Source organism: Anomaloglossus baeobatrachus, chromosome 3 (assembly GCF_048569485.1).
Source record: "Anomaloglossus baeobatrachus isolate aAnoBae1 chromosome 3, aAnoBae1.hap1, whole genome shotgun sequence".
Classification (NCBI taxonomy): domain Eukaryota; kingdom Metazoa; phylum Chordata; class Amphibia; order Anura; family Aromobatidae; genus Anomaloglossus; species Anomaloglossus baeobatrachus.
The window spans coordinates 702,593,541-702,611,156 of NC_134355.1; the positions used below are offsets into that span (position 1 = coordinate 702,593,541).

Sequence of the window (17,616 nt, forward strand, 5' to 3'; positions counted from 1 at the left end):
GCAGTAACAATCAGTGACCTGTGTAACGATCTCGGCGGGCGTTGGGTCTGTGTTAGGAGGTTGTTGGTAGGCGTCAAACACAGCAATGCGTCCTGCCCAGCAGGACATCGCCTTTGAAGAAAATGGTCCCAACCATTCATCAACGACTAGCGGTATCACAGCAGGGGCCTGATCGCTGGTAGGTGTCACATTGTGTGTGACGGGGCCTTAAGTCTGTCAACATTATCAAGATAAAAAAATACCTGTGTCCTGAAAGGGAATAACCATTACACATGAATTAGTTTATTATTAAACTATTAGAATTAGCTTGTAGATTCACAATTCTGTAAATAAAACAAGGACTCGGGCCGAATTACTGCAGAAAAATCGTTGTATAGTCCTTAATGCATAACAGTTTTTTGAGGAGCACAGAAAAAAGAACACAGTTCAACAATTATATAGGAAAGGATTGTCAGCTCACCCGGCAATTATATCACCTGACCAGCATAACGCTTGCTACAAGTTTTTTACTTAAACCATTCGTCCATTTGGAAAATCTGCCTTGTGTACTGTACCGCCACACTGGCTGCAGTGGTTCCATGTGCTCTTCGTGGGGCATAGGAACAGCACCAATACGTATAATGCGCTAATCTGAATGAGCTTTTGGGAATCTAATCATGGAGCCTGTCAGGAGGATTGACACTCAGATTACTCTAAGCCCTGCACTATGACAATGACCCTAAACATACCTGTAAATCCACTAATCAATGGCTGGGGAAAGCTGAAATGAAAGACCTCTGAAAGACTAGGTCAAAGCTTTATTCTAAATCCCATAGAGATGCATTGGCTCGATGTAAGATTTCCTGCTTATATCATCGATGGGAAAGAAGGAAACAAAATCCCCATAGATCATCAGAGAGGACAAATCTGCACTTATTTATGAATATTTTAGGCAACATCTTAAATTAGTATTTGGAAACCAGCAGTAGAAAAAACATAAGTGACGTATAATAAAACATTTGCACGTCCTTCATGTTTTGGACTTGCTCCTAGCTTGGGCGGCTTACACACACTAATGCAGGATACGGAATATAATTAATTGCTAATTTCAGGTTTGTTGGGTTTTTTTGCTCAATTTCATCACTTTTATCCTTATACACCATTTGAATGAAGATCAAAACGGATACATACATAGTTACATACATGTTTATTTTATCCTTATGTCCACAATTATTGTCCCCAAAAGGATCCATGTCACAGATGACACCAGGTAAATTAAATTTAGGTTCTCTGCAGCTTCATTGTATGCAATAAAAAAGCTTAATGTCTACAAATAACATTATTGACTTATAAAATAGATTAAATTAAAGCAAAAAAATTTTTGTAAAACATTTTTTCATATTAAACATTAAAACAGCTTACCCTGTATGTGACTTCTCTGATGAGTATGAAGTTTGTATTTGCTAATAAAGCATTTTCCACATTCAGAGCATGAATATGGCTTCTCTACTGTGTAACTTCTTGGATGTTTTACCTGAAATGATTTGTTTAAAGAAACATCTTCCACACTCTGATCGTGAACTTTCCTATGTCTGAGAAGACTTGATTCATATATAAAACATATCCCACATTTGCTACATGGAAATGGCTTCTCCCCAGTGTGATCTCTTTGATGATCACTTAGCAGGGCTTCAGTATTAAACCGTTTCCCACATTCTGAACATGAATATGTCTTTTCTTCTGTGTGAATCCTTTGATGTCTAATAAGATCATGTTTGTTTGAAAAAGGTTTTGCACATTCTGAACAAGAAAACGGCTTCTCTCCTGTGTGAATTCTTTGATGTCTAATTAGATGATGTTTGATTGAAAAATATTTCTTACATTCTGAACATGAATACGGCTTCTCCCCTGTGTGAATTCTGAGATGTGTAATAAGATTTGATTTTACTTTAAAACATTTCCCACATTCTATACATGAGTACGGCTTCTCTCTTGTGTGTTTTTTCTCATGTTTAGAAAGAGCTGATTTATCTATAAAACCTTTTCCACATTCTGAACATGAAAACGGCCTTTCTCCTGTATGAATTCTCTGATGTCTAATAAGAAGAACTTTGAGTGAAAAACATTTCTCACATTCTGAACATGAATACGGCTTCTCTCCTGTATGAATTCTCACATGTCTAACAAGATCTGATTTATTTAGAAAACATTTCTCACATTCTGAACATGGAAACAGCTTCTTTCCTGTGTGAAATCTCTGATGTTTAACAAGGTTAGATTTTTTTGAAAAACATTTCTCACATTCTGAACATGAAAATGGCCTCTCTCCTGTGTGAATTCTTTGATGTCTAATATGATGATGTTTGTTTGAAAAAGGTTTTGCACATTCTGAACAAGAAAATGGCTTCTCTCCTGTGTGAATTCTTTGATGTCTAATTAGATGATGTTTGATTGAAAAATATTTCTTACATTCTGAACATGAATACGGCTTCTCCCCTGTGTGAATTCTTAGATGTGTAATAAGATTTGACTTTACTTTAAAACATTTCCCGCATTCTGTACATGAGTACGGCTCCTCTCTTGTGTGATTTCTATTGCATTTAACAGGATCTTCTCCATGTACATTAATGGTAATGAGGTTTTCTCCTGAGGACTGACACAGCATATCTTTATCTTTGACATTACATTCTGGTGATAACATCACATTTCCTCCAGAATGATCACTTGCATTTTCTGTTGGAGATAAAAATAGATTTCATTATTTCTTTTAAATCACAGCTTAGACAAATTTACAAACATTTCTATCAATACATCAAGATACCCACAGTATGACAGAGTAATAGTATTTAAACTCAAAAGTAAATGTCACATAGAGAAGGATACAAGTAAGTAATACCATAACATTTTTTTTTATTTTAAAACCATTTAAAATCTCATGGTTGATTTAATAGACCATCACTATATATTGTAACGTTGCTCCCTGCAACGTGGGGGGTTTCACTCGCTTGCAGCGGTGTGAGGTAGCTTCAGCAACACACGTACACAGTCTCTTCATAGAAATTCTGGCAGTTTATTAAAAACACTCAGCATAAACTGCCCTCAAACATAAACAATAAGTCCATAATGGAAGTTTAGCAACTTCCCCACTCTCTGGCTCCTGCCAGCGTACAACTCTAGCCAAGGTTCCTTCCAGCACCCAGGGCCCTCTGCAGACCCCTGTCTGTCTCTCCTCCTGGAGAGATTCGGCCCTACAGCCCTGGCCTGGCTGCACTCACCTCAGACTCTATATCAGAGCCTTGTGATCAGCCTCCATGCAGGCTGATACACACAAAGCTCCTGGCTCTGCTCTCACTTGTTTCCAGTCCACACACTGGAAATCTAGAGCCAGTCTCTCTCTAGACTGCCCTAGACACACTTCATGCAGAACTCTCGGCTCTGCTCTCACTCTCTCCCAGCATACACGCTGGAAGTCTAGAGCTAGTCTCTCTCTAGACTGCCCTAGACACACTTCTCCCAGGTTCAGAGACAGGATTGCTTTAACCCCTGGAGCCACACCCACAGGTGGTAAGGAGTGTGTAATCAGCATCACACACCCTTCCATGGCTCTGCATGTAATGCAATCCTGTGGAACCACAGGTCCCAGCCAGCTTCACATTGCAGAGCACCCACGCTTCTGCAAAACATACCGGCCCTTTGTAATACAGCCGGTTGATACCTCACATACCCTCCCCCTCTGTTCAAACCCGTAGGGGAGAACACTTGCTAATGACCTGGGGCCGCGAGACAGGGCATCCCCGCTGCCATGCCCCACCAGTCGAGAGGGCCGTCCAAGAGCAGTAGTCCCTGAGACAGCGCCCAACACTGTCACCAAACTCTGTCTTGTCAACCTAGGGTTAAAGGACGTCCCATTTCCAGACCGTTCTCTCCCTGACCCCCTCCCAGGGTCACCGTAGTAGAGAGACATGTCCCCAGTCAAACCTACAGTCTTGTCCGAACCTAGGCTTTCTCGAGTACCCCCAAGGCTACCGTCGGGAACTCTAAGCTCATAGCGGCCACTATCTACAGTACATCGTAGGTTACCACTTTGTCGGCGATTCCTTTTATCGCGCGTCCGAACTACTGGACCGACACGCCATCTTCCACTTCTTTCCCCTGAACAACGGGTGGAAGACGGCTGCTGTCCCCCACACAGTTGGCGAAGCTGCTCCTTAATTTTCAGGTTGTCTTGCCACAACCGCTCCATGTCACGTACATGGTGTACCCGATATTCAATAAGGCTTCGAATGTTTCCAAGACTCTCTACAGTCCTGACACAGACGAACGGAACCATACCAGCTTCCCTGGGTATCTTGCTCTCATTCGCAGCAGGGATTCTTAATCTCACCAATCCCGACTTATTCACCATGTCTTGCATGACTCGTCCGGTTTTTCCAATGACTCTCCCCACCAGAGCCCGGGGTACTTGGACGATATCTTTCGCCAGACTCTGCGCTTTCCTTTTATACTCTAGCTGTCTAGTGGCTTCTTCCTTTTGCAGTTGGACCTGCCACTTCATACGAACACATCTGAAGTGCATGTCCTTTAGAATAGCCACCCGCTGCCCAGTAATTTTACTGCAAGACAATATCACTAACTGTTCAGCCCCTGGGGTACAGTAGACCTCACCCGCTTCCACAGCTCTCTTAAATTCATCATGCATGCACCCGGTGGCACACGCTTCTCTTAAGTCCTCAGGTATATCCACCATGCACTTGACTACAGAAGTCTCATTCATCCCTGCCACATGCTTGTCAAGTTTAGCTTCCAGAGTCAGCTCTCTTTGGGCCTCCCCAGCTTCAACAAGTTTGGTCAGGATTGACACTCGCTGCTCCATCTGCTCCAAGGCTCCCTGGGACTTGGACTGGTACTCTGCCAAGCGACTTCGGAGCTCAGCCACTTCTTTCTCCAGCTCCCTTACTCGACTCTCAGTAGCCTGCCTAAGAAGTATCTCTTGTTGCAGATGGTCTTTGCTCATCCTCTTGAATGAGTCTTCACTTGCGGACCTCTCTGGTCTACGACACACTATTTCTGAGGCTTCTTCCATCTCAGCTTCAGAACGTTTGGGTTTCTTACACTCCTTACCCACGACCTTCTCTATATCCTCCATCGTAGTTTTACCAAGCAGGTCAGGCAGGCTCCCAGTCCTGGATGAGACCTCTGGTCCAGACTTCACCTCCTCAGAGGCTCTCTTCACTTCAGCGCCAGCTGTTTCTTGTTTCTTCACTGCATTATCTTCCACTTCCTCTGGGGTCTCTGCCGTGTCACCCTCAGCCTGGGTGTCACACCCTTCAACATGGCACTCTGTTCCTTTTAGAGATTTGGGGCTAAATTCGCTGTCATCCACCCCAGCACTTGGTAGTTCACCAGTCTGCTCACCACGACTGTTGGGGATTATTCCTTCCCCCACACTCTCTAGGATTCCATTTCCTATACCACTCTCGCCTGACAGACTATCAACTTCACACTTTGAAATCATAGTGACCACCACCATTACGTCCTTGGTTGGCTCCTTCTCTGCACTTGCAGCCCGCTGATTTCTGTCGTCACAATGTGTCAGTTCAATCTCTGATTCCTCAGTCTTTTGTAGGATATCACCGTCTGACTCCACCGTAGCAGGTGTTATTAGCACCATGTCTTCATTAACCAGGCATGTCACTTTCTCTGCACCCTCAGACGGCCTACACTGTGCCCCCTCTCGGCGCTTATTACGTCTTCGGCGTCGGGAGGAAGTTTTCCCCTTCTCGCCCATCTGTACCACACTGTACTCGTGTGTCACTTTTCTAGAGTCAGTGTCTTTACTGGAGTCATCATCACTCCCCCTGATATCCTGGACTATCATGTCCCCACTTAACCAGATATCTGCCTCCCTTTCTGGAGCTACCCCGTTTTTAACGGTCACACTATCGGTTATTCCCTTAGTCCTTATGTCACTAGGTTGGGTCCGTCCATCATTTTCTTTGGTCACCCCTAACTTAGGACAGTCAATTTTAGGAGGTGCTATCTCCTCCTTACCACACATAACTGCACAACAAGGACCCCTTTTCACCTCCCAATGTGCTGGGGTTTCCTTTGGGCTGTTCCGGCTCTTACACAAGCAACCGTATACGTCCCCCTGCTTCCACAAGTGCACAAATAATTTAGAGTCCCAACTTATAATAATTGGGTGCAGTAAATCTGAGACTACTGCAACATCATGAGAACCACTGTCCCAGGCTGTCTTAATGACCACTCTGGAGACCGGGTATTCTGTCTCATTACTGTGGGTGCAGCCGGCGTGGATCTTCCTTCCAGGAATCAAGTGGACATCAGAGGTGGCCCTCACCAGGGTCACCAAGCTCCTTGAGTCTACGACTCCTGTTACAGATTCCCCATCCACTTCCACGGAACACAGACGTGGCTTCTCGTCGGATGGGTGGTCTATATTGCAAACAGGACACTTGTGGCATGAACACTGTTGTCCCTGGCTACAGTCCATCTGCGCCACTTCACCCTTGGATTTGGGATGCTCCGCACCCTTTTGGGGAACCACCGCTTTCTGGGACTCCATCCCCTTATGGGCAACCACCCCTTTATGGGACTCCACCCCCTTATGGGCAACCACCCCTTTATGGGACTCCACCCCCTTATGGGCAACTATTCCCTTCTGGGACTCCACCCCCTTTTGCGGTTTCCATGCAATGTCCTTAGCCCCCAGTTCACACCGTTTGCCCTTGTCTCCCTGGGCACCCAGTGTCCATACTGGCCCCCGAAGGGTACGCTCAAACTGGTCCATGGCTGTGACATCGCTACACACTGACAGCTCCTGCTGTCCCTGGACCAGGAACTGGTACAGCTCCTCCACAATGTCCGCAGGGACCATTCCCTCTTTTTGGCTTTCAGCCCCCACTGCTGTCACTGGACCTCCAGGCACATGCTGTTGGTGCTGCTGGCTCTGCAGCAGCTGGTTCAGGAGCTCCTCCATGCTGCAACGAAAAGAGGAACAGGAGGGGCGCTCCAATGGGTAATACCCGGTGGTCAAAGACAGGGGGGGGTTAGAGAACCACTAACCTTTCCGGGTTGCACCGCCCGTACAACCAGGGTCTCCAGCCTGTGGTGTATCACTGCTCACCAAGCAGGGCCTCGCAATTCAGGCTGGCCTGGAACCTCCAGTCGCTGGACTCTCGCCACTGCAGCACGGGTCCCCAACGACCTGCTGATTCACCACCAGGTGCTTGAGAGCGCTGTCCCTGTTCGTGGACCCGCCGATCCACCGCCAGCTGCTTGAGTGCGCAGACAATTTTCGTGGACCCGCCGATCCACCGCAAACCGCTTCAAAAATTTTTCGTGGACCCGCCGATCCACCGCAAGCAGTCCGTATCCACAGGAATATGTCCTAGGCCGTTGCCCCTAGCAACCAGGCTGCGTTGCCCCTAGCAACCAGACCGCATGCCCGCATTCTCCACCATATGTAACGTTGCGCCCTGCAACGTGGGGGGTTTCACTCGCTTGCAGCGGTGTGAGGTAGCTTCAGCAACACACGTACACAGTCTCTTCATAGAAATTCTGGCAGTTTATTAAAAACACTCAGCATAAACTGCCCTCAAACATAAACAATAAGTCCATAATGGAAGTTTAGCAACTTTCCCACTCTCTGGCTCCTGCCAGCGTACAACTCTAGCCAAGGTTCCTTCCAGCACCCAGGGCCCTCTGCAGACCCCTGTCTGTCTCTCCTCCAGGAGAGATTCGGCCCTACAGCCCTGGCCTGGCCGCACTCACCTCAGACTCAATATCAGAGCCTTGTGATCAGCCTCCGCACAGGCTGATACACCCAGAGCTCCCGGCTCTGCTCTCACTTGTTTCCAGTCCACACACTGGAAATCTAGAGCCAGTCTCTCTCTAGACTGCCCTAGACACACTTCACCCAGGTTTAGAGACAGGATTGCTTTAACCCCTGCAGTCACACCCACAGGTGGTAAGGAGTGTGTAATCAGCATCACACACCCTTCCATGGCTCTGCATGTAATGCAATCCTGTGGAACCACAGGTCCCAGCCAGCTTCACATTGCAGAGCACCCACGCTTCTGCAAAACATACCGGCCCTTTGTAATACAGCCGGTTGATACCTCACAATATATAAAAAAAATATAGTAAATAAACTAATCATACAAAAATATCAAAAAATGACAATAAAATAAAAAAACTTGCTGACAAAAATCAGAGAAAATACACCATATATTACTGCACTTGATCAACAAGTGCTAGCCAGGCCTGCAAAAAATGTCAGTATATCAGAGCAAGTGCTTCAGGTTTCCCTGTAATCACTACAATCCAAATTACCTGCAGGGAAAATTTAATCCTATGCACCAACAATATCAGGCCACATAATAAAATAAATAAATTTTATATATATATATATATATATATATAATATATATATATATATATATATTATATATATATATATTGTGTGTGTGTGTATGTGCACAGACTACATCTAAGGCCTCCGTCACACATCCGTGCTTCCGGTACGTGTTTGCCATTTTTTACACGTACCGGCAGCACGTACAGCAATGCTACCCTGTGGTAGCAGGCACACACACGTAAAACCACACGGAACGTGTGTCCGTGTCCGTTTGTACGCGTGTGCGTTTTTCTACACGCTGACATGTCAGTTTTTCTCCGGCATCACGGGTGTCACACGGGCCGCACTTGTACCACACGGATGTAGTGTGGATGTGGTCCCGTGTGACACGCGCCGGAGAAAACACACGTGTCAGAGAAAAAAAAAAAAGCTTAACTCACTTTCTCCTGCCCTCCTGTCTCTGCCGCTGCTGTCACTTTCTGCCGACCGCCGCTCATTATTCTCATTTAATATGCACTTCACTGCGGCCGGCAGCAGCATCAGCGGGGAGACGGGAGGGCTGGAGACCGAAGATCAGCACCACGGACAGCAGGAAGGACCACGTGAGTATGTAAATTACCTGTTCTCCGTATGTTATCACGGATAGCACATGGAGAACACACGTGGTCCGCACGTACCAGAGACACGTACTTACCTACACGCAACACGCAGGGGAAATACGTGTCTCGCGGCACGTGCGTGATTTTCACGTGAGTGTGTCAGAGGCCTAAGGGATTCCCTTACAAACACATTTAAACGTGTACTTACTGGCGCCTCCTGATGCAGATGAAACATGGAAACGTGCGTAGAGGCTGCAGAGACGTCACCTCACATTACATTGTATGGTTAATTTACTATATTTTTTATATATGTAGTGATGTTCTATTGTATCAATCATGAGATTTTAAATGATATTAGAATACATTTTTTAATGGTATAACTTCCTCGTATGCTTCTCTGTGAAACATTTCTATCAGACTGGAATAACACACATCATTTTTTATGCAGGTTTTTGAGCCAAAGCTCCGGAGCCCATTTGATACATTGCATCTGCCGATGACCAGAAAAATGCCCAAAGGAAAATTGCCAATTGCAGCATCACAAAGTTTCAGATCTATATTTGCGGTGCAAGGTGAGGATGTTCACGTGATATGAGAAAAATGCCCACAGATATGAATGCCCACATCTGAATGCCCACAGGAATACAGTATAGAGTTATAGATGAGATGCTCTGCAGGATGGAGAATAGTATAGAATTATAGGTTAAATGCTCTGCAGGACAGGGGGATAGTATGCACGTATATGTGAGATGCTCTGCAGGGCAGTACAATAATATAGAATTATATGTGAGATGCTCTGCAGGACAAGAAGAATAATATAGTTATAGGTGAGATGCTCTGCAGGGCAGTACAATAATATAGAATTATATGTGAGATGCTCTGCAGGACAAGAAGAATAATATAGTTATAGGTGAGATGCTCTGCAGTACAGAAGAATGTTGCCGAAAATTACCCACAGAAAATTGCCCACAAGTTTATAAGACCAGTTTATTAAAGAGGTCTAATAACAACAACTTCGGTTTATTAAACAGTCATTGCACACCTGCAAATAATTAGCCACCTGGTGATAGTCCTGAACAGGAACGGTTTATTAATGAGGACTAATAACAACAATCATTGCATACTGCAAATTAGCCATTGTACAGCTATTCTCCTTAAGTACTTTAGTTTATCTTCCACCTGGTGATAGTCCTGTACAGAAGTTGCAACCATGTTATACAGCGCCTCATACTTTCTTTTTTATCTGAAGGCGACCTACCTGTGCACTAGCCAGTGTTAATTGTGGCAAGCCAGGTCCTTCAGCAATGCATAAAGGAGAAACCACAAGCTGGGGTGACTGCAGTGGAACATGGAATTAAGTACAGTGGTATGCAAAACTTTGGGTACCCCTGCTCAAAATTACTGCTATTTTGAACAGTTATGTAAGATGAAGATGAATTGATCTCTAAAAGGCATAAAGTTAAAGATGACACTTTTCCTTTGTATTTTAGTAAAAAAAATATATATTTTAATTTCTTACATTTTAAAAACTACAAAAAGGAAAATGGTACCATGCAAAAGATTGGGCACCCTTGGATATTTGTGAGCTCAAATAACTTTGACCAAGGTTTTACGCCTTAATTAGCCTTTTGGGGTTATGACTTATTCACGATCTTCGTTTAGGCGTGGTCAGGTGATGCAAATTTCTTAGCATTATAAAAACCCAGCCTCCTCAATCCTTGTGCCAAAAAACAGCAGCCATGGGTTCTTCAAAGCACCTGCATAGCACACAGACAATGAAAATATGAAGGCCCACGAAGCAGGAGAAGACTATAAGCAGATAGCAAAGCGTTTTCGAGTTGCCGTTTTCTCAGGTCAAAATGTAATTAAGAAATGGCAGTTACCAGGAACAGTGGAGGTCAAGATGAGGTCTGGAAGACCAAGCAAAATTTCTGGAAGAGCTGCTCCTAGGATTGCTAGAAAGAAATCAAAGCAAATCAGAAAACCCATTTTACTGCAAAAGACCTTCAGGAAGATTTAGTAGACTGTGGAGTTGTGGTACCTTGTTTTAGTGTTCAGAGACACCTGCACAAATATGGCCTTCATGGAAGAGTCATCAGAAGAAAACCTCTCCTGCGTCCTCACCAGCATAAGAAGTATGCAAAAGAACATGAGAACATGTAAACAAGCCTGATGCATTCTGGAAATGAATCATGTAGACCGGTGAGGTTAAATTAGAACTCTTTGGCCACAATGATCAAAAGTATGTGTGGAAAAAAGGGAACAGAATTTCTGGAAAAGAGCATATCACCAATCATTAAACATGCGGGTGGATCAATCATGCTTTGTGGTTGTGTCGCAGCCAATGTCACGAGGAACAGTTCTCAAGTAGAGGGAAGAATGGATTCAATGAAATTTCAACAAATTCTTGATGCAAACCAAACACCACCTGCAAAAAAAGCTAAAAAATTGAAAAGAGGATGGCTTCTACAAATGGATAATAATCCTAAACATATGTCAAAATCCACAATAGACGACCTCAAAAGGCACAAGGTGAGGGTTTCACAATGGTCCTCACAGTCCCCTGATCTGAACACCAGTAAAAATCTGTGTCTAGACCTCAAAAATAGGCAAGACGACCCCGGAGTCTCACAGAACTGGAGGACTTTTGCAAGCAAGGATGGATGAAAATTTCACAAACAATAAATGAAAGACTCTTGGCTGGCTATAAAAAGTGTTTACAAGCTGTGATACTTGCCAAAGGGGATGCTACTAGGTGTTAAAAATGCAGGGAACCCAAACTTTTGTATTGGCCTATTTTTATTTTTTGTTAATTTTAAATGTAAAAGATGAAAAAATATTTGTTTTTTGCCTAAAATACCAAAGAAATGGGTAATCTTTAACTGTGTGCCTTTTAGAGATCATGTAATCTTCAATTTGCTTAACTGTTCAGAAAAACAGCAATTTTGACAAGAAGTGCCCAAACTTTTGCATGCCACTGTACATTGTGAAATCCCTCACAACAGTTTGTGGATTTTAGTGACTGTTCCAGGGCTGCATTATAGTGATTCCATATTCTTATAGGAAATGGAGGATCTCTACCAGCTGCACCCTTAATATATGTATAATAAAAAAGTATGTGAGCCCCTCATTCCAGCATTCTTCATGTGGGAATGTGGCGCAAGCTTGTCAAAAACTCATCTCACATCTTCAAGTGGCGCAAAGGCTGATGCAGCAAGAGACTTCAGGGTCATTTATATGTTAGATTCATATTCTGTTTCCAAACCAACATTTTTTTATTTTTCTATTGAGACTCTGACAAAGATGAAATTAACACCCTTTAACATCAGCGTGTGGAAAGGCAACCCTTACTGCAGTCATACAAGCCTTCACAAAATCCACTAAAACCTTCTGAGGTGCCAGATTTGGAATCCATAGCTTCATTATTTCAGACATTCTCTTATACGTGTTCATGTCCTTTCTTTGTAGTAAAATGTACAAACATGGCGGATATGAGTTACCCACTTTGGCATGCCAAGTGTACAGTTGGTAAAACACACTTTATCAAAGGTGCCATCTCCATGGATTGTATCTGTTCAGTTCAAGCATGAGATCTATCTCCTAAAATCAGAATTCTGTTTCGATCAGCCTTTCCTGAATCATGACGTATCAGTTGACTATACTTTTCCAGAATGCAAAAATGTAGTTTTTGGGTTAGGCATATTACCATCTGTTGTATGATAGACCAGGCTTCTGATGATTGTCTTGGCATATGGGCCAAAACATCATTACTCAACACAGACAACACCTTTCCCATCACGTTGCGAGCAGTAGCACTTATTGCTCTCATGTCTTCTCTCATTTTGCTTCTGGCAACATTTGCTTCTGCTTTTTGAGGACAGGAGTCACGACAACGTTCTGTTGGTTCTTGCACTACGTTGTCATCTTTTGTTTTGAGAATTGAATGACACTTTGAAGAGTGATGTGGTCGGCATCTCCAAGTCAACACTGCGTTGATAGTGCGAAATGCAAGATATTCAAACCCCAAGTAAATCATAACGTTGTTCTTCTTCTGGCTTCTTGAAAACTCCATTGTTTGCACTACAAGAAGGAATAGAATACTTTCGATAAACTCAAAATACACTGTTATGAAAAATAAATTAATAAATGTGGGGATAGATCTATTAAAGTACACGTTTTAACTATCCAAAACACAATTGGCTGGCTCAGCAGGAAAGTCATTGTTCGCTGGGGTTGTTCCAAAAGGAATGACACGATTGACAATTGGAAATAATGGGGGTGAGAGGACACTTGGAGGCCCATTTGAAATAATGTCAACAAGGAAAAGCAATAGATTTCCATGGGCTCCATTGAAATACAAAACAGCACAACACAGGCAGCAAAGAAAATGCAGAATGGATTTCAACAAAGGTCTGTGTCCACTTTACTTCTCCGGGTTCTACAGGTTTGGTTCACTCATACCTAGTCCGAGAGTACAGATTCTGTTGATCAGAGACATCCCTATGGAGACACGCGGGTCAATGGGTGCTCTTGTCTGTTGGCCTGGCTGTCTTTCAAGAGCCCACAAGAACCAGGGCTCATTCCACTGAATGCCCGCACTCAATCCCCATAGGCAGAAAACCACTCAGAAAACACAGGGTGAGGGGAACCCACATTAGTAATACTATTGGTGAACCAACAGAAAAAAACACATAGGTGTAATGACTGTGGTCGCAAACAAACAAACAGGCACGGGGGTACAGGGACCCGCCAATTCCAGTGCCTGCTTCTGCTGGATCAGCATCCTTACTGAAGTCCCAGATCAAGATGACATGCATTGTGTTGCACAGACCCATCGGGTCCCTGCAATGCGATACATGCTGCCGGCACAGTGGCTGTTAGCGTACGTCGGAGGTGCAGCCACAGGGAGTGGCACATGACAGTGGCACACACTCTGATGTCAGCTGCTAGGCTGTGCAGTGGCTACAGAAGACACCAGGCGATGTGGGAGAAGAGGAAAGGGGAGTAGAATGTTTTTAATTATGCATCAGGGGCACATACACTAGGATTGGGGACCATGTAAACCAGGATGGAGACATATATTCCAGGAAGGGGGCATATACATTGTGTTCCAAATTATTATGCAAAAAATATTTTTTCATATTTTCCTAAATTAACTTTATGAATTGCAGTCATTGTTATTTTCCAGTCACCTACTATTCGAGTATAATTGAAATGTTTTTGATCAAACTGCCTATGAAAACAATATATTTTTAAAAATATTAAACACTCAAAATGCATGTTCCAAATTATTACGCACAGCAGAATTTTCAACCTTTTTTTTTTATTTTGAAAAACAAAATGGTCGATTGTGAAATTATAAGCATTATCAGCTTATTACAAAATGAAATCAAACAGTTTTTAAGTCAAAACTTAATTCTAGGTGATGTTACATTTGCACATAGGACCCCTTGTTGGAAAGAAGCTTCTGAACTCTCTCGTCCATTGAATTTGTCAGTTTTTGGATGGTTTGTGCTTCAATTGTTTTGCATGTGGACAGAATACCCTCCCAGAGCTGTTGCTTAGATGTGAACTGACTCTCGCCATCATAGACACTCCTTTTGATGATGCTTCAGAGGTTCTCAATGGGGTTGAGGTCAGGGGAAGATGGTGGCCACACCATAAGTTTGTCCTCTTTTATGCCCATAGCAGCCATAGATGCAGATGTGTTATTTGCAGCATGAGACGGTGCATTATCATGCATGAAAATGATCTTGCTGTGGAATGCACGGTGTGGAGACACGGGGATCAGTGGGTGCTCTTGTCCACTGAACCAGCCGCCTTTAGAAAGACAGCGTGGCTCAGGGCTCATCCCAACTGAACGCACGACCTCCTTAACCGTGGGCGGAACACTACTCAGACAACACAGGGTGAGGGAATCACAATATTAAGACTTTATTGGATCCCCAAACAATTAACGGCACATAACACATAACCAGCAAAACACACATGTAACAGGCAACAGAGTCTCACCCTTCCGCTGGCTCACCAGGGATTAGAATGTCCGTGCCTCAGAGCTTCCAGGGCTAATTACTCCAATCCAGCAGCACCCCGCTTTCGGCGGGCACCCACCGAGAATGGAATAGCGGCAGATTTAGGAAGCTGTGTGAGGTCTGCAAAGTCTGTAACAGGTGACCAAATTGTCCCAACCTGGGTTTCTTCCTTAAGTAGTCTCTGGTTTGATGATATAATCCTGGCAGCCGGAGTCGAAATCCCTAGACTGTGGATATGGTCTCCAATCGGAACCGGAGTCCCTAGATTGAAGCCACAAGGTATCCTGATCCTCTAGTCAACTCCTAAGAGCTTAGACTGAATCAATCAGCATCCATCAACAACCTGGTAACTTAAAGAAATCCCTTTTATAGCCACAGCCTTCCACTTGGATACACTGCGTCCTCATCGGATTGGTTGGACAAGATTTCTTCTCCCATTGGATGAATTTCAAGCTGCATGGATAATGTTCATTTAAATGATGTGCATAGAAAGACTGAGGATATCTACATGGGGCCTGCAAGTCACCGACTAGACAATGGCTACTAAGGTAATTACATTAGCAATACACAACTACATTACAATGATTACTGGAAGGGTCTGGAGAAACAATAGCTCAGAAAACATGAGGTAATACACAAAAGAACAATACGTCTGGCTGAATGTTAAGAAACTTTAACCCATGAGAGTCCATGTCGTCACACACGGTTCTTCCTCCTGAACCATGGCAGGAAGTGCTGTTTTAGAAACTCCACATAGATTATGGAGCAAACATCTTTACCCCTTCAGAGATCCTAAAGGGGCCGACAATCTCTCTCCCCATGATTCCAGCCCAAAACATTACTCCACCTCCTCCTTGTTGGCGCCTTAGCCGTGTTTTCATGGGGTGTCCATCAACCAGCCATCCTCCACTCCATCCATCTGGACCATCGAGCGTTGCACGGCACTCATCGGTGAACAAAACAGTTTGTAAGGCAGTCTTCATGTATCGTTTGGCCCACTGGAGCTGTTTCTGCTTGTGTGCAGTGGATAGAGGTGGTTGACAGGATGGCTTACGCACAGCTGCAAACCTCTGAAGGACCCTGCATCTTGTTGTTCGGGGGACGTTGGAGGCACCAGCAGCTTCAAAAACTTGTCTGCTGCTATGACAAGGCATTTTAGCAGCTGCTCTTTTAACCTGACGCAATTGCCTGTTGGAAAGAGTCCTCAATTTTTCCTTATCAGCATGCACACGCGTGTGCTGTGAATCAGCTACATACTTCTTGATTGTGCGATGATCACGATGAAGTGTCTTGGCAATGTTGATTGTAGTCATGCCTTGACCTAAATACTCCACAATTTGTTGCTTCTCAGCAGCCGACACATCCTTTTCCTTTCCCATTTTAGCAAAAAATATAGGCTGTTTAATAATGTGGAACAGCCTTCTTACGTAGTCTTGCCTTTATTTGGACACACCTGCCAAACTAATGTGCACCGGTATCTGCAATTGCTTTCAGTGGTGTAAAGAGCCCGGACACCATCACCAGCAATGAGTCTAAATTACAAACAAATCATTTCTAAACTCATCACTCCTAAACTCTTTTTGCATAATAATTTGGAACACAGTGTATACCAGGATAGAGACCATGTGGACCATACATACCATGATGGGGACTATATATACACACCAGCATTTGGGACATATATACCAGGATGCGGACATATTCCCCAGGATGATGGGCATATATACTAGGATGGGGGACATTACTACATAATGAAGAGGGAAGGGGGGGCAATTCATAAGTCTTTATAGAGTTTAGAACGCTAAAAAGACCCATACATCTGAAAAACGTGGGGGGGGGGGTGTGGGGAGGCGAGCAGGTCCAAATTTCACACTGGGGCCCCTTGGACTCTAGTTACACCACTGCATAAAACATATAATAGATTCCCAGCAAAAACAGCAGGTGCTACAAGCGACAGTCTCACCTTTCTGCTGTGCCTTCTGAGCTTCCAGGACCAACTATCTCTGCCAGCAGCACCCTGCTTTTGGTGGGCTCCCACTGACATGATAATGTATTAGCTGTGAGCTGCAGTCCCATGTAGCTCAACAGGTAATACAGTGATACTTTTATGAGTACAGATAGTAGTGATTGCTCCTCTGGATCACACTGCTGCTGGTTCTGCATGTGCTGCTGTTTTGGGCTGGAGGGAGGAGTAAGGCAGAATCAGTGAGATGAGAGCAGACTGGATCTATCTATCATCATTTTTGCAGTTTTGCACTAGATAAACTGTAAGTCACAAGTTGATCACCTATCATGTGAACATCCTCACCCACACCTCAAATATCATAGATGTGAAACTTTATGATGCTGCAATTGGCAATTTTCTGTGTGGACAATTTTACTGTGGGCATTTTTCAGGTAACCAAAGCACATTACGGATTGCTACATGTGTACAAAATCTCAGCACATAAATGCAGCACCAGTACCACCATCAGTACATGAAAGCAGCGCCAGAACCACAGACAGTACACATATATCTCCTCTGCTGCACCTCACTGTGCTTCCTGCACAAAATATCACCCCCACACCACCCCTCTCCACAATGTATGATGTGCAGGCCCGTCACTGTAAGAATCAGTGGGGACAC

The 17,616-nt window shown here is 44.1% G+C and overlaps 2 protein-coding genes across 2 annotated transcripts in view; both read right to left on the reverse strand.

The window, feature by feature from the left end:
- Positions 1–1,171: 1,171 nt before the first annotated feature.
- The window catches only part of LOC142297119 (uncharacterized), a 210,761-nt gene continuing 194,316 nt past the window's right edge, over positions 1,172–17,616 (reverse strand). Inside the window, exon 9 of the mRNA XM_075341387.1 lies at positions 1,172–2,327. Within this exon, the coding sequence (XP_075197502.1) occupies positions 1,388–2,327 (940 nt within the window). The 3' untranslated portion in view covers positions 1,172–1,387. The remainder of the gene's footprint in view (positions 2,328–17,616) is intronic.
- LOC142297117 (uncharacterized) overlaps positions 10,447–17,616 on the reverse strand; it is a 66,705-nt gene continuing 59,535 nt past the window's right edge. The window contains exon 9 of the mRNA XM_075341385.1: positions 10,447–13,038. Within this exon, the coding sequence (XP_075197500.1) occupies positions 12,539–13,038 (500 nt within the window). The 3' untranslated portion in view covers positions 10,447–12,538. The remainder of the gene's footprint in view (positions 13,039–17,616) is intronic.